Source organism: Anabrus simplex, chromosome 3 (genome assembly GCF_040414725.1).
Source record: "Anabrus simplex isolate iqAnaSimp1 chromosome 3, ASM4041472v1, whole genome shotgun sequence".
Classification (NCBI taxonomy): domain Eukaryota; kingdom Metazoa; phylum Arthropoda; class Insecta; order Orthoptera; family Tettigoniidae; genus Anabrus; species Anabrus simplex.
Genome location: NC_090267.1, coordinates 107,579,338 through 107,597,959, shown reverse-complemented (window position 1 = coordinate 107,597,959; position 18,622 = coordinate 107,579,338). Strand labels below are relative to the sequence as shown.

Below are 18,622 nucleotides of genomic sequence, written 5' to 3'. Positions count from 1 at the left end.
AAGATTTTGTGTGGTAAATATCAAAACATTTGGGCACACATAGAGGCACTTTACTCTTTTTGGGGTCACAATACATTTATTTCTGCTCCAATATAACTGGGTACGAGGTTTACAAACCTGGGGCATCAAAATGCAAGGGGCAAAGTAGACCTTAATTTCATTCTCATTATTGTCATACCACTTATCATAGTCATAGTCTATTCTTCTTTTTTTTTTTTTCCTACCTGGATCTGATAATTCTTCCATAGCATAAATATTTATTTTCCGTGCAATGTAGGAAAACAATGGATTGATAAACTCCAAAACACAGACAACTCCAATAAAAAATTATCTAAATATTTGTCTCAGTTCTCCTGACACCCCTGGGGAGAGCCTGTAAAGTGATGAATAATTTGGTTGGTTATCACTGTTACTAACCCATACCCAGTCACTTTGTTTCGCTTTTGCACGTGAGGCTTTAAGTATGATTTCACTGTCACTCATACCGGGCGACTTGGCTGTGTGGTTAGGACTGCACAGCTGTGAGCTTGAATCCAGGAGATAGTGGGTTCGAACCCCACTATCGGCAGCCCTGGACCGTGGTTTCCAAATTTCACACTGGCCAAATGCTAGGGCTGTACCTCAATTAAGGTAACAACTGCTTCCTTCCCACTCCTAGGCCTCTTCTCTCCCTTCGTCGCCATAAGACCTATCTGTGCCGGTGTTAAGCAAGCAAATTGTAAAAAAAAAAATTTTTAAATTGGAATGTAGCAATCATTACTTATCTGCTAGGGCAGTCGCCCAGGTGGCAGATTGCCTATCTGATGTTTTCCAAGCCTTTTCTTAAATGATTGCAAAAAAACTGGAAATTTATTGAACATCTCCCTTGGTAAGTTATTCCAATCCTATTTTATTTTATATAATCATTTGTACAGACGAAGATTGCCTAATGACATTTCAACAGCCTCATTAAGTTGTTCTCTAATAAAATGTTCAACATAGGTGCTCAAGTAGAACTACAACATAAATATAACATCCTTCTGGGCTTGTTACAAACTAAAAAATTAGAACTTACTCATTACATTTGAATAAGACTACAGTAGAGTCTCGATTATCTGACCTAAGCGGGACCTAGAGTACGTCGGATCACCGAAAATGTTGGATAATACAGAATAACTTTGAAAATGAACTGAAACAAACAGGAAGGCTAAATTGTATTACTAAAACAATGACATGTTTTACGGTACTCTATTTATTGTATTATCAATTCAATTGTACAGTACATGCAGTATTGAACAAAAACATTCCAAATGTCTTACAAAAAGAAACTTGTCAAGAATGTCTGCTTGCCTGCTGATCCAAAGTTTTCTGCTGCGAGATCCCACCATCGACGAAAAATCAACACCTCCATTGCGCTTGCTTCCGGCTGTTGCTCAACGTAGGTTAATAATAATAATAATAATGTTATTTGCTTTACGTCCCACTAACTACTTTTACGGTCTTCGGAGACGCCGAGGTGCCGGAATTTAGTCCCGCAGGAGTTCTTTTACGTGCCAGTAAATCTACCGACACGAGGCTGTCGTATTTGAGCACCTTCAAATACCACCGGACTAAGCCAGGATCGAACCTGCCAAATTGGGGCTAGAAGACCAGCGCCTTAACCGTCTGAGCCACTCAGCCCGACCAACGTAGGTTAATGCATTTCCAATGCACTTAATCCTTCACTGTGAGTCATTGTTTTCTCCTTTTGTTCTGCAATGCCTCCTTCTTCTTCATCATCCTCATTTTTATTAGCATTCACAAAAAATCTTAAATATCAGTGTCAGTTAGTTCAAAAGTTAATCTTGTGCACACCACTTACATCTTGAGTTGTAGCATCCTCACAGCCAGGAACGCAATTCATTAAGGGCACAATATTTTCCATGTCTTCTTGTACCACCTCCTCTCGATGTCCAACCTCACTCAACTTTGACAAGACTTTGCTAATGTTGCTTTTTCAACTTCTTCCCACGACTCCGCTATCCAGTATGCCATGTCTTTCATGTTGATTTGTTTTAACTTTTCTACCATGTTGTTGCCATTGTCCATTTCCTCTATCAGGGATGAAATGACTTTCCGCCGATATTTCCTCTTCAATCTTTCCAGCACACCTTGGTGCACTGGCTGGCATAATGACGTCACATTAGGAGGGAGGGACATGACTTTGATGTCACCACTTCTAAGTTGCTCTTCATTTGGGTGTTATGGGGAGTTGTCTAGTAGAAGAAGAGCTTTTCTAGGGAGACTGTTCAAAGCTAAAAATTCTTCTACATCTGGAACAAAAAACCAGCCTTTAAAGACGTCAGCAGACATCAGGCAGCCTTCTGATTCGTGTAACGGACTGGAAGAGCATTTACAGAAATGTTTTTAAATGCCCTAGGCTTCTTTACTTTACCGATCATAAGCAATTTTGCTTTTAAGTTCCCAGTAACATTACTACAGGCAAGAAGAGTAACTCTTTCCTTACTACGCTTGTAGCCACGTGCAGACGTCTCGGCTTGGGCTGCGAGAGTTTTTGATGGCAGCATCTTGAAATTTAGCCCAGTCTCATCACAATTAAAAATCTGATCACCGGTTAATCCTTCAGCAAGAATTTCTTGAATTACTTTAAAATTTCACAACCTCATCAGATTTAGCTGACAGATTTTCTCCACAGATATTAAGCTGCCTAATGCCGTACTGTTTTTTCCATCGATCAAGCCAACCAGCACTGGCAGTAAAATTAGCGCCCCCTTCATTAAACTCCTTCTGGAAATACACAGCCTTTTCCTGCAGAATGGGGCCAGAGATAGGCAAGCCCTTTTCCCGGTTTTGAGTGAACCAAAGAAATAGTGCTTCACTTACTTATTCGTACTCACATTTTTTCATTGTTTTTCTAATTTTCAGTGCATCATTCATTGCTCTGGTAGAGCACCACTTTTCAATTTCTTCCCTCATTTTTTTTCCCCCAGTCTCCCACTGTAACACGTCCAACACCATAATCTGAAACCACTTTCTGAAGAGTTTCCCCTTTGTCCAGTCTCTTTGATGCACTCAACTTGTCTTCCATAGAAACAATCACTTTCTTACGTTTACTCGCCATACTCACAGAGGATATGAAAACTATAACATCCACACCCAACCAATACTACAATGAACAACGACTGAAGACTCGTTGCACCTGTCCTTGAGATAAAAACCAGTCCTACCGCCAGCGATCAGGCCAGTGCTTGTCCCATGGTCGCACCCTCCACACCACATGTTGAATTTAGTCTCCACCAAACGTTCAAATTAAGTCTACCAGTGTTGGATAACACGGAATGTCAGATAAGCGAAGGTCAGATGAGTGAGACTCTACTGTATATAAAGTACACATGCCAAGATCCAATATTATGAAAAATGGCAGTGTTGGAATGCATTTCCTTACTAGTTCGTATATAATCACTTGTATTGTTCTATACTCACTTTCGTCATTCTGTAACAATATTTTTAAACTTTCATTTATATTCAACATTGACCATGGCTCAAGGCCATCAATACTGTTAATTTTCACTTGAACCTAAATAAAGTCACTCATATAATGACAGCTTTTTTAAGTGAAGTTTTTAATGTATTCATTTGCAGTAAATTTTAGATCAATTTCAACCAAGTACCTGATATGGTTTGGAAGTCTTTTAATGTATTCAATTTTGTAGTAGATTTTAGATCATTTTTTTCCTTTGCAAGTTGCCTTACGTCGCACAGACACCGATAGGTCTTATGGTAACGATCGGATAAGAAAGGGCTAGGAGTGGGAAGGAAGCGGCCGTAGCCTTAATTACGGTACAGCCCCAGCATTTGCCTGGTGTGAAAATAGGAAACCATGGAAAACCATCTTCAGGGCTGCCGACAGTGGGGTTTGAACCCACAATCTCCAGAATATTGGATACTGGCTGCACTTACGTGACTGCAGCCATTGAGCTCGGTAGCAGATCAATTTTAACCAGGCTGATGAGGCCCAATATGAAAGGGCGAAACATGTAACAATTCTTATTTTAATGAGGATTTAACACTAACTTTAACATATTGAGTTGTACTGAACAGGTGGAAGAGAAATAAATTTCTTACATATATCATAAGATTACTTGCAATACGGATTCACAATGATTTTCATTACTTGTAACATACCACTTAGTCAAGCAGCTAGTCTCCTTTCTCCCAAGTCTTCCCAGGCCAAACTTTGCAACATTTTTGTTACGCTACCCTTTTGTTGGAAATCACCCAGAACAATTCGAGCTACTTTTCTTTGGATCTTTCCCAGTTCCTGAATCACGTAATCCTGGTGAGGATCCCATACACTGGAACCACACTCTAGTTAGGGTCTTATGAGAGACTTGTATACTCTCTCCTTTACGTCCTTACAACAACCCCTAAATAGCCCCATAAACATATAAGAGATCTGTACCCTTTATTTACAATCCCATTTCTATAATTTAACCCCATTTATAATCAAACCACTGCCTACTGTCCAACTCACAACATTATCGAGATCATCTTGCAGTTTCTCACAATCTTGTAACTTATTTATTACTCTGTACAGAATAACATCATCCGCAAAAGCCTTATCACTGACTTCACTTCTTTACGCATATAATTTATATATATATGAGAAAACATAAAGGTCCAATAATACCGCCTTAAGGAATTCCCCTCTTAAATATTACAAGGTCGGATAAAGCTTCACCTACTCTGAGATCTATTTTTTTAGAAATATAGCCACCCATTCAGTCACTCTTTCGTCTAGTCTAATTGCACTCATTTTTGTCAGTAGTCTCCATGATCTACCCTACCAAATGCTTTAGATAGGTCAAACGCGATACAGTCCATTTGATCTCCTGAATCCAAGATACCTGCTATATCTTGCTGGAATCCTACAAGTTGAGCTTCAGTGGAATAACCTTTCCTAAACCCGAAGTGCTTTCTGTCAAACCAGCTATTAATTTTGCAAACATGTCCAATACAATCAGAAAGAATGTTTTCCCAAACCTTACATGCAATGCATGTCAAACTAACTGGCTTGTAATTTGCAGCTTTATGTCTATCACCATTTCCTTTATTCACAGGGGCTACTATAGCAACTCTCCATTCATTTGGTATAGCTCCTTCATGCAAACAATAATCAAATAAGTACTTCGGATATGGTACTATATCCCAACCCGTTGCCTTCAGTATATCCCCCAAAATCTTATCAATTCCAGCTGCTTTTCTAGTTTTCAAATTTTGTATCTTAATGTAAATGCCGTTGTTATGATAGGTAAATTTTAATACTTCTTTAGTATTAGTCACCTTGCCTATCTGGACATTATCCTTGTAACCAACAATCTTTACATACTGCTGACTGAATACCTCTGCCTTTTGAAGATCCTTGCATACACACTCCCCTTCTTCATCAATGATTCCTGGAATGTCCTTCTTGGAACTTGTTTCTGCCTTTAAGTACCTATACATACCCTTCCATTTTTCACTAAAATTTGTATGCCAATTGTGCTTGCCTTCATGTTATCCTTAGCTGATTTCTTTGCTAGATTCAACTTCTTAGCAAGTTCCTTCAATTTCTCCTTATTTCCACAGTCACTTCTAACTCTATTTCTTTCCAACCTGCACCTTCTTCTCAGTCTCTTTACTTCCAACATATAGTGAATCTTTACCATTCCTTACCACCTCACTCGTATCAGATGAAATGTCACTTTCACCTGAAATCTCTTCTTCAGTAAGCTATTATCACAATCACCATCATTATCCTCTGAATAACTATCCAAAACACTTTCAATTAATTCAGCAATAGCACTGCTGTCACTAGTGTTTACTGTGCCTGGAACAATGGCTAGGAGCCTGATTGATGACTGATGAAATGTTTGTGCATTCAAAACAAAAAATTGAGCAATAAATAACGGTACAAGTTCTTTGAAAGAGAGCTGTAAACAGGCCACTTTCCTGTTCTATTTATAGAAGTTTGCAAAGGTGATCAAAATATAAGCTATGAAGTTACATACGACTAGGGGCAGGACGTGAATGTCTCATCATATTCGCTCAAGGCCTGCCCAATGCTCGTGTGAATGTCATGTCAAATGAGTCAACTGGGTTAATGGTCGTATGTTAAAATATCCTCCTTTATGCAGATTTTCAGTGAATGAGAGTGTATGAGGCCCTAAGGTGATGATTATTGTTTTAAAAGGAAGCATAACTAGGCAACCATCCTCTAACACTATTCAGAGAGAAAAATGAAAGGGGTCCGTCACTTCAAAAAATGAATGTACCGACCAAAGACAGACAAGAACCATGAAGGGCGTGAAAATGAAAGACTCCCTAGGCCTCGGGAACCTAATACAGGCGCGATCTGAAAAGAACAAGAGTTGACCAAGGCAGGTTGGATAGGATAGATGATAGTGAGGAGCCTGGCACAAGTCAGTTGAAGCAATACCAGGATTCAGCTAAGGCACCCATGGTTGCCAACCCACGCTCCCAAGTTCAGAGTCCCTGGGACCCCTTTTAGTTGCCCCTTACAACAGGCAAGAGATACTATGGGTGTTATTCTACCACCCCACCCACAGGGAGATATGTGGCCCTAAGGAGGACTGATATGTCATTGGGGTCAGACGAAGATGGGATAGGTGGTAGGGGGGACAAAACTGCACTAACAATGGCTAGTTACATCAAGTGCTTGAAATAATAGCCTGCTTGGTTCATGCACATCTGGGCACACTGCTGAACATATATTCTAGTGCACTGTAGCAAAGCTGGTGCTAGTGATCTGCAGGTTTTAGCAATGAACTGTCGAAGGCGCTCGAGATTTTCTGGCTCCCGGATGTTAACCGTTTATTTCAATTGCTCCCACTGGAAAAAGTCTAATGGCATTAAAACAGGAGACCTGATCAGCCAAGAGACAGATCCTCCTCCTCCTACCCATTTTCCTAGATATGTCTTACTCAGATGGTTACGGACATCTAACGTCCAATGTGGTAGAGCTCCATCCTGTTGAAACTGCATCGTTACACATTCTCCAAGTTGACACATCTTCCAGCAGAAGTGGGAGTTCGTGGATTACAAAGTGCAGGAAATGTGCCCCTGTTAAAATGCCCTCAAGGAAATATGGTCAAATAAGGCGATCACCTACGATTCCACACTGTATATCCACTTCCTGTTGCACTTGACAGGCTGCATGTCGCACCCAGTGGGGATTGTCAACACTTCAATAGGTATAGTGGTAATATGAAAAGCAGCATCCTGACAGCTAGCGCAGGAGGGAGGGCCTGCTGTAATGCCACTGCGCAATGTTGTCACAATCCTATATTCCTTTTCTCCTTCTTGCTTTCATGTTAGTTCGTACAGACCACTGTATTCTATTGTAGCATGCCAGACTACTTGGTCAGACTACGGCTGACTTAGTCTCATGTTTAATACTTTTGTCTCATATTGAATAATGGGCACAACAGAAACAGAAATAGAACAGCACTCACAATGAACCATCTAATGGAGAAGTTAAAGGTTTGGCAACTCGTAGCAGACAGCAGGCATAAATCCATGGTGACCGCAGTGGGTTTGCCCACGTTTCTATGGCAACCATTCCCTTAATCCCTTCTGTCCAGTCAATTTTTTACAATTTTGCTTTACATCGCACCAGCACAGATAGGTCTTACAGCGACAATGGGATAGGAAAGGGTCTGGGGTGGAAAGGAAGTGGCCATGGCCTTAATTAAGGTATAGCCCCAGCATTTGACTGTTGTGAAAATGGGGAAACCACAGAAAACCATTTTCAGGTCTACTGACAGTGGCGTTTGAACCCACAATCTCCCACTATAGTTGACTGCTATATGACCCGAACCCCGCAGCCACTAGCTCGGAATGTCCATTCAGGCAGGCAGTAAATAGAACCTCCCTGCCCCAGCTGTCAGAACGCTTCTTTTAGTATTATGACTACAGTGCGCGTTAAGGCGGTTCAGGGTACTATTACTGTGGGATTGTGATTCATTTGAGAACAAGATTTTCAACAAGAATGCTGCATCATTTTCCATATTTCATAAGTCACTGACAAAAATGAATTGAAGCTTCAAAATCCCACCTGTGGAGTTCCTTTCTTTGCTATAGATGTTGAGTACTGAATTCATACTACAGAAGCCCTTTCTTTTTTACAAGTTGCTTTACATCACACCAACACAGATAGGTCTTATGGCGACGATGGAACTGAAAGGGCTAGGAGTGGGAAGGAAGCGGCCGTGGCCTTAATTAAGGTACAGCCCCAGCATTTTCCTGGTGTGAAAATGGGAAACCACGGAAAACCCTTTTCAGTGGGATTCGAACCCACTATCTCCTGGATGCAAGCTCACAGCTGTGCGCTCCTAATCACGCGGCCAACTTGCCCGGTAACTGAAAGAACATGGTGGAGGTTATACCTTATTTTGGAAAGGGAAGAATTCAGATGAGCCTTGTATCCATGGAGTTGGTTTTAATAATAGATTATTAAATACACTGTGTACTTTTAACAAAGAATGGTTATAAGGTCCCTTGAAAGTTATCATAGTTTGCATAGAAATTCAGGGAATTTATCCTCTCCTTACAATCAATCAAGTGGTACTGAGGGCAATACAAGCCACAGAGCGTACAGGAACACTGGGCTGAAGCATGATGGTAACCTCGTTGGTGACAAATTCTGTGGTGAAAGCCATGCGCTGCAGTCCGCGTGAAGACATGTCTGAGTTCAAAGTTGGACTCTTTCCATACATCTCTGTTCATTGCAGGAGTTTCATAGAAGTCTGGATCTACTGCTGCAAGCTTTTGCTGTCTTTGTTCGATGTGGGCCTCATATGCTGGGGTGGATTCTAGATTATTACTTATCATTATCTCCCTTATGGAAAAGTCCATGTCTACCAGTTTGTACACTAACCGTGTCCGAACTGTTCTGTGTAGCCGTAATGCTCTTTTCAAGTAGGTGGCTTTCACAGCTTCCAGTCTCCCCAGGTTGGCCATAGTGAGATGCGTCCATATTTTGCTGATGGCAAAAAAAAAAAGTTAATGATGGACGCATTAGAGGCGAACTGCAGTATTATGTACTTCTAAAGTGGTTTATCTTTCCGATACAGCGCTTTATTTGTATGCAAGTACACTAGCAATATTTAAGGCACAAGTGGATATATTGGTATTTACGAATTAAATTTATAGGCCACAAGAAACGATATCGTAAACCGATACAGGTTAGAACAAAAGAGTCACTAAAAGACAGTCACCATTCTCACGGAAGTCACGGTCAACTAGATTCACCGAACGCTGAAAATGCCTGACGTAGGGGTACAGAGTGATCTAGTGCAGCCTTGCAGAATATGGAGTTGGTTTTGCTATCAAGAATAAAATTGCTGATCACCTTGATGAGCTCCCACGAGGTATAAATGAAAGGCTTATGACCCTTCACCTTAAGCTCACTAATAACCAGCGAGTACAATAATTAGACTCTCACATCTGATGACGACCAGAAGGAAGAATTCTAGTCCCAACTCGATGTGCTTCTAAAAAATATACCACAGTCAGATAAAATCATCCTTCTATGAGACTTCAATGCCCGAGTTGGCAGGAATTCAGCATTATGGTCTGGTGTAATTGGTAAAGAAGGTGTCAGTAAAAGCAACTCTGATGGAACTCTTCTCCTAACCAAATGTTCTGAACATAAACTTGTAATCACACACACACTCTTCCAACAAAAGAACAAATTTTAGACTTCATGGCAACACTCCAGATCAATACACAGCCATCTAATCAATTACGTGATTGTGCGTACCCGAGACAAACAAGACATATTCATCACAAAGGCTTTAATAAATGCTGATGACTGCTGGAATGATCACCAACTGATAGGGTCTGTTATGGCTCTGCAAGTTAATCAGAAGAACAGGAAGCAGGGAAAGCATATCAGATGTAGGGTGAACACCGAGCGTCTCAAGGATGATAGCGTTAAATCAAAATTACACGAACACCTTGACTAAAAGTTGCCTGAAAATTATCCAGAGAACATCGAAGACCATTGGCAAACATTCAAGTCAGCAGTGCTCTCAGCCTGTGAAGAATCGGCTGGTTTCGCCAAAAAGAAACATGCAGATTGGTTTGATGAGAATGACCTAGAAATTCAGTCTCTCATAGAAACGAAAAGGAAACCATTTAAATCTACCTCCAAAAGGCAAATGTATCAAACTGCAAAAGCTGAAGTCCAAAGGAAAACTCCCATGAAATGCAGCATCTAGCTGATACAAACAACACCCATGCTTTCTTCAATGCAACTAAAACTGTATAGGCTATGATCCATCTCACCATGGAATAAATCCCATAAAATCAAAAGATGATACAAAATTTCTCAGAGAGACAAACTCTATCAACTCCCACTGGAAAGAACATTTTGAAGAATTACTGAACAGGGGCAGACAAATTGAACCCTATACAAGACCACCTTGATGAAGCTCCTACTCTATTAGAAGTGAAAATTGCCATCCGTCAACTCAAGAATAGGGCACCAGACATAGACGTAATTCCTGCTGAGCTCTTCAAGAAAGGGAACACACCACTAATTCACCACATAGGCCTACACAAGCTCATTGACAAGATATGGCAAACTGTGACCATACCTGGTGACTATCGACGGACATCGTTACTTTCTGCTGCTGGCAAAATTCTCGCCAGAATACTGACCAACTGCCTGAAACCACTGACCAAAACAACGTTGCCTGAAACTCAATGTGGCTTTAGACCAAACCGAGGCACAACTGATATGATCTTCTGTGCCAGGCAATAGGAGGAAAAATAAATAGAACAAGGTCAGTCTCTATACGAATGGCATTCATTGATATCATTAAGGCCTTTGATTCAGTCAGTCAAAAAACTCTTTGGAGGATCCTATCCATAATTGGTTGCCCTCCAAAATTCATACAGATTCTTCGGTTACTTCATGATGATATGAATGGAGCCGTCCTTAACAACAGTGGACCTGGAGAACCACTTAAGATCGCAACGGGTGTAAAACAGGGCTGTGTGATTGCCCCCACACTGTTTTCCATATATATTGTCATACTTCATTTGGTCAAAGACAAAATTCCAAAGGGGGTAGGAATTGTACATAGGACAGATGGAGGACTCTTCAATCTTAGCAGACTGTGAGCAAACACTAAGGAATCTACTACTTCTATTCTTGAACTCCAGTATGCAGACAATAATGTTATATTAGCAAACTCTGAAGATGATCTTCAGAATACCCTGCATGCATTTAATGAGGCAAATAGGAGCACTGATCTGTACATAAACACCAGTAAAACGCAAATTTTATATGAACCTGCACCAACCTGTAACGCTGCTTCTCCTGCTATCATGATTAATGGAACTAGCTTAAAAAATATTGAACACTTTCCGTATCTGGGCAGTCATCTTTCAACAAATGCAAACATTGACGCTGAAATTCAATATTGTCTCAAATGTGCCAGCGCAGCCTATGGTCGTATGTGAATTAGGATGTTTGACAACCATAACATCAGTACTCAATCTAAGCTGTATGTATACCAAGGCATTGTTGTTCCAACTCTACTCTATGGTTGTGAAACTTGGGCTACATACAGAAGGCACTTAGGCTACTATGCCTGGAAAAATACCATCAATGCTACATTAGGAGATGACAAGACAGACGCATTAACATAAGTGTTTTAGAGCAAGCTAATACAATCAGCATTGAGGCTCTCATAATAAAACACCAGCTTTGATGGACAGGTCATGTAATTCGCATGGCTGAGTCACATCTCCCAAAACAAATCATGAACTGTCAGTTGAAGGTCAGACAGAGAAAACATGGTAGGGAAACGCTATAACAACGTTCTGAAGGCAAATCTAAAGAAATGTCAAAATGACCCTGAAAATTGGGAGGTTGTGGCATCGCCTCGTCCACCAAGAGCATCTATCCTTTGGACTACAATGGAGGAAACATCTGACCGACAAATGCAATGCTAGGAAAGTGTATAAATAGCAGAAGTATCAACCCTCAAAGACCAGTGGATACCCAAAACACCCTGTGCCAACATTGTGGAAGACTCTGTAATTCTAGAATTGGATTATACAGCCATCAAAGAAGCCATGTGACTTGGCCTTTACCTTTGGAAGACAATTATACTCATTAACGAGTGATAGCCTAATAATAAAATATAACACTTTTGACAGTTTTCAGAGACGCTGAGGTACCAAAATTTTGTCCCATAGGAGTTCTTTTACGTGCCAGTAAATCTACCAACAAGAGGCTGACTACTTGAGCACCTTCCAACACCACCAGACTGAACCAGGATCGAACCTGCCAAGTTGGGATCAGAAGGCCAGTGCCTCAACTGTCTGGGCCACTCAGCCCAGCACACAAATGTCATTACGGATCAACATGAAATTTATATCATACAGTAGCCTACCCCTGTTGTTCATTAACGTCTTTCAATAGTGCGGAAAGTCTTTGCAGTCGGATGGTGCCTGTCCGGATACCTTTCCTGATAAACGTAGCGGATGCAACAAATTCTCTCTTGCTTCCCAGTAGATAAGGAGCAAATCAATGTAGGCCTATTCGTCCATGGAACACATGGCAAATGACTGAAGCGACTTCATTCCAATCGTAAAACAGTGCAGTGTATACAGCACACACAAAGAACAACGATACTTACCTGCTTTTGTGTGGCACACACTGGCAAGTGTTTAAGCACTGCAGCTTCATATCATAGTAAAAGTTTTTGTACAATGAAAGATCTGAACTATCAATACAAGCTCCGTTAATTCATAGGCTACAGTAACCACATGCCCTACAACCAGAGTTGTGAGTGAGATATATATTAAGAATGCCTTAGTATATGTTACTCCTCCACTTCGCTATTTCGTACAGTCTCCATGTCACTGTATCGCAGTCGTAAATGTTATTTTCACATTTAGCTACAAACTGGTCCCTTGGCACATCTTAAAATAGTTACATAGTAAACTGCCATATGATAAACAATTGAACGGATTTCATACGAAGGTCGAGTCATAAGTCATGGCAACTATGTTTTTTTTCTCGTGAACAGCAGACAACACGGAAAATCTAAGATATGCATTTGAAAACGTATGGTATGTACTTGCGTATATGCCACTAGATGGTGTATGTAAACAACAGTGTGGGTCTAAGCATGCCCCCAAGTTCAGTGTGTGAGTGAGAGCGTCACAAAATGGAAGTCAACAAGCAGGAGCAACGATCGTATATTAAAATAGCAGTTCTCCGCAGCAGAAATACACGCCAATGCCATGCAGAGCTGCGGGAAGCATTAGGTGTGCATGCAATGCCCTATAGAACAGTGGCGAGGTGGGTGGAGACGTTCAAATGGGGTACAGTATCAACTGCCGATTTGCCTCACCGTTGGCAACGCACAGTGGAAACCTTGGGTGATTATTTCATAGGTCTGTAACCAGTGGAGACCTGTCCTTTGTACGTAGTCTTGTGTATTTGCTGTCTATACCATAAGAAAGCAATGTTTACCAATGGCCTGTGTTCTGTCACTTTCCTAATAATAATAATGTTATTTGTTTTACGTCCCACTAACTACTCTTTTACGGTTTTCGGAGACGCCGAGGTGCCGGAATTTAGTCCCGCAGGAGTTCTTTTACGTGCCAGTAAATCTACCGACACGAAGCTGACGTATTTGAGCACCTTCAAATACCACCGGACTGAGCCAGGATCGAACCTGCCAACTTGGGGTCAGAAGGCCAGCTTCTTAACCGTCTGAGCCACTCAGCCCGGCCTGTCACTTTCCTACGTGAATCTCCTGAAGATAGAATATGTCTTCAGACACTATGCATAAGTACATGCCCTATATTTCCAAATGCATATCTTAGGTTTTCCTTGTTGTCTCCTGTTTGCGAGAAAAAAAATTGTTGCTATGACTTAGGACTCGACTCTCGTATTTCTGGAATGGCGTAAAGACAATAATGTTCAGAACTGTTTGCAAGAAGTCCTTACATTCAGCACTGTAGTCCCAAAATCCTCACAGGGTATACTCTAAGAGGGCATGAAAAATCCCAAACCCTGACGCTTAAAATGACTGAGCTACAGCTAGTTTCAATAAACTTCCCTCAATTTGGCATTTATGATGACAAAGAAGAATCCATGTGTGAATGCACTAGTTTGAAAATCTGAATTTGCTTATACAGTAGTTTACTAGACCCAATTCCAGCTACAGTATTTAATAAAAAGCAATTCAAGGTACCTCTTTTCATTTGCGGTCATACTTTTCATTGGAACAAATTCCTGAATTGGTATATGTTGCAGTTCAGTGGTTTTGCAGCAACTTCTTCATATATTTCTCGGACTTAAATCTTACAACTGGTGAGGCATTTGAATGTATGAACATAAGACTTGAGACATAAGCAATAAACAGTGGTCACCTTCAATCAATCAATCACTACTGATCTGCATTTAGGGCAGTCGCCCAGGTGGCAGATTCCCTATCTGTTGTCTTTCTAGCCTTTTCTTAAATGATTGCAAAGAAATTGGAAATTGAACATCACCCTTGGTAAGTTATTCCAATCCCTAATTCCCCTTCCTATAAACGAATATTTGCGCCAATTTGTCCTCTTGAATTCCAACTTTATCTTCATATTGTGATCTTTCCTACATTTAATGACACCACTCAAACTTATTCGTCTACTAATGACTAGAGACGGGAATTATAGGCACGAATAGGTTAGAATGCAAACGTATTTAACCAAGGCGCAGGTGCATGTTACCCGCATGACGGTTCTGCGGTGAGATTTGCATATATATTATCGGTCTGGACAAACAGAACCCCAAAAATTTATGGAATTCCCCGACATAACTGTAGAGCGGCTGGATTACACTTGCGCCTTCTTCAAATACGTTTGCATTCTAACCTATTCGTGCCTATAATTCCCGTCTCTACTAATGACATTCCACGCCATCTCTCCACTGACAGCTCCGAACATACCACTTATTAAATGTTAAACAATCAATCATTGAATTTCAATACGGTCAATATGAAATTAATCACTTGTAACATACCACTTAGTCGAGCAGCTCGTCTCCCCTCTCCTAAGTCTTCCCACCCTCAACTTTGCAACATTTTTGTAATGCTACACTTTTGTCGGAAATCACCCAGAGCAAATCGAGCTGCTTTACTTTGGATTTTTTCCAGTTCTTGAATTAAATAATAGTGATGAGGTTCCCATAGACTGGAACCATACTCTAGTTGGGGTTTTACCAGAGACTTGATGATAATGATGATGATGCTTGTTGTTTAAAGGGGCCTAACATCAAGGTCATCAGCCCCTAATGGTACGAAATAAAATAACAAAAAGTTCAAATTCATCCACTGACCAAAATAAAATAAAAAATGCCATGAAGAATGAATTGATGGACATGAACCCAACAAAACACACACAAAAAAAACAGTGGATCAGACTTTAAAAAAAAAAGATCGTAAATAATAGTATTACTGACCAAGGGACCACTTATAAAGCACAATCCAACAAAACACACCAAAAAAAACCAGTGGATCAGACCTAAAACAAAAAAAAGATCGTAAATAATAGTATTACTGACCAAGGGACCACTTATAAAGCACAATGATGCTTGATGTCTAAAGGGGTGCAAAATCCATGTCTACGGCCCCACAGAATGGTACATGTCACGAGTAAAGTAGAACCATGTTATTTGTCATGTTAGGGTACTAATCAAAAGTAGCAAAGACTCACGGTCTTCCACACAAGATGGTACTACTCACAAGTATTGCACTTCATACAGGTAACGCAGACCTATGGTGTTTCTCACACAATGGCGCCACTCACAGCCAACGCAAACCAACGAGTTTCCTCACCTAGGTGTACTAATCACGGGCGTCGGTATTCCCGTGGTGTTCCTCACATAGCGGGTACTAATCACAGGCAACGCAGGCCCACGGTGTTGCTCATATAGTGGTACAACTCACAGGCTACGCCCAGATCCGCGGTGTTGCTCACATGGGTACAACGCACGGGTACTGGAAACCCCCAGGCCAGCCTCTTTACTGCTACTAATCACAAACCCCTTTCGTACTGAACTTAGTGGTACTACTCGCAAGTACAGGCAACCCATGGTGTTCCCCGCATGATGGTACAAATCAAAAGTAGTTTCATGGTTCTATTTCAATCATCCCTTGGTCGCCCCTTTTAGTCACCTCTCACGACAGGCAGGAGATACCGTGGGTGTATTATTCGTCTGCGTCCCCCACCGACAGGAGGCAAAGAGAGAGAAAAAAGAAGATTTTTTTTTTTTGCTAGGGGCTTTACGTTGCACCGACACAGATAGGTCTTATGGCGACGATGGGATAGGAAAGGCCTAGGAGTTGGAAGGAAGCGGCCGTGGCCTTAATTAAGGTACATTTGCCTGGTGTGAAAATGGGAAACCACGGAAAACCATTTCCAGGGCTGCCGATAGTGGGATTCGAACCTACTATCTCCCGGATGCAAGCTCACAGCCGCGCGCCTCTACACGCACGGCCAACTCGTCCGGTGAAAAAAGAAGAAAGAAGGGATCCGTCACTTTGAAAAATGAAGTAACGGATGAAGAAAGGCAAGGGCCATGAAGGGCATAAAAATGAAAGACTCCCTAGGCCTCGAATGCTTTAATACCGTCGGGGTCGGAAAAGAACAAGAGTTGACCAAGGGAGATCGGACAGGATAGACGAGTGAGGAGCCTGGCACAAGTAAGTGGAAGCAATGCCAAGCCTCAGCTAAGGGCCCCGTGGTCGACAATCCACACTCCCAAGTTGAGAGCCCCTTGGGCCCCTGTTAGTCGCCTCTTACAACAGGCAGGAGATACCGCGGGTGTATTCTACATGTGGATCCCCCACCCACAGGGGGTACCAGAGACTTATATGCCCTCTCCTTTACATCCTTACTACTACCCCTAAATACTCTCATAACCATGTGCAGAGATCGGTCCCCTTTATTAACAATCATATTTATGTGGCCACCCCAAAGAAGATCTTTCCTTATATTAACACCTAGGCCTACTTACAATGATCCCCAAAAGGACCTCTCACCCCATCAATGCAGTAATTAAAACTGAGAGGACTTTTCCTGTTTGTGAAACTCACAACCTGGCTTTTAACCCCGTTCATCATCGTACCATTGCCTACTGTCAATCTCGCAACATTACCGAGGTCATTTTGCAGTTGCTCAATCTTGTAACTTATTTATTAGGCTACTCTGTACAGAATAACATCATCTGCAAAAAGCCTTATATATATATAAGATATGTGTAAAGAAGGGGAATCAGAAATAACACTTACATAAGTGGTGGCTCATAATATTCATCAAGCTGAACCTTCAATGTTCACGACCATGAGCGTAGCTGAAGAGTTAAAACTCACTGACAGAATGGCAAAATTAAGAAGAAAATAAGCCAAAGTACGCAGGAAATCAGAAAGCATACTCTAATGAGTGTTGTTATTCATTAGGTATACGGCGTATAGGTCTACCCACGACTGTAGCCCTGCTTACAGTGCAGTAGTACCATACGGGATGCCAACAGAAATCCACGTTCACACGTTCATCGGACTTCAAAACAAAATACTGGTAGGGAGATCTGATTCATCTGGAATAATGAACAGCCTACCACATCAATTTATTTCCCCATGTCCATAGCTCAATAAGAGGGATCATATAGAGATCTTGTACTTTAAGAGTAAACAATTCACCTTTCCTGCAAGGACAACAACATTTTTCTTTTTTCTTTTTTTTTCTTTTTTTTTCTTTTTAAGATTCTAGGTCTGATTGAAAACTAAGTCAAAATATGTTTTGGTTAAGGACGACATTCAAAATCATGACATATCCATACAGATAACGGTGTGAAACAAATTAAATAACTTCAACGTTCAATTATAATTTATGAATCCTCATAATTACAATAACAAAACTCCTAACCTCAAATTCTTATCACCAGATCTTACCTTCAAAATATTACCCCTCTTAGTTTTCTTCAAGAAAGTCTTGGTGGTCAACATGTTTCAGTTCAGAGAAAAAATATTTCAGTCAAACCGACTCAGAAAACATAAAATAAATTACACTTCACCAATAAAATACACACTTCAATCACCCATGCCCTTTTATTTGGAATTACAAATCGCCTCCATATCAATTAATTATTCCTTGCTCCTAGGAATTCAGGGAGTAAACACTCTGCTAGGTCGTTGCCTACGAGATATACAAGGCCGGGAATTGGACCGATAGAAATGCGGGTCGCAAGTAGTTTTACGAACGTCCGCTAGAGGTCCCGGCATCGTGCTATGTTGCTAGCGCGAAATACATTCACTTCATAGTACATGTTGGTTTTTAAAGACGTAAAAATCTACAAATAATGAGCTTACGACCACCTAAATGTGATTTCGTGTGATTGGATGTAAAGTAAAGCACATTTAAGTGGCATTTGGAATTATTTTAGGCGAAGTCAAGTGCGATAATTAATAAAAGTAATACATTAAAAATGACTTACTATGATCACTGCACGTATCACTCACATTTTTAAGATATTCCAACTTAAAGGCTTTGTCCTCAAGTTCTTTTCCAA

At 40.9% G+C, this 18,622-nt stretch overlaps 1 protein-coding gene across 1 annotated transcript in view; it reads right to left on the bottom strand.

Annotated features, from left to right (window-relative positions):
• Dis3 (exosome complex exonuclease RRP44-like protein Dis3) overlaps positions 1-18,201 on the bottom strand; it is a 403,141-nt gene extending 384,940 nt beyond the window's left edge. Inside the window, exon 1 of the mRNA XM_067142669.2 lies at positions 18,006-18,201. Coding sequence (XP_066998770.1) covers positions 18,006-18,059 — 54 coding nt within the window. The 5' untranslated portion in view covers positions 18,060-18,201. The remainder of the gene's footprint in view (positions 1-18,005) is intronic.
• Between the last annotated feature and the right edge of the window lie 421 nt (positions 18,202-18,622).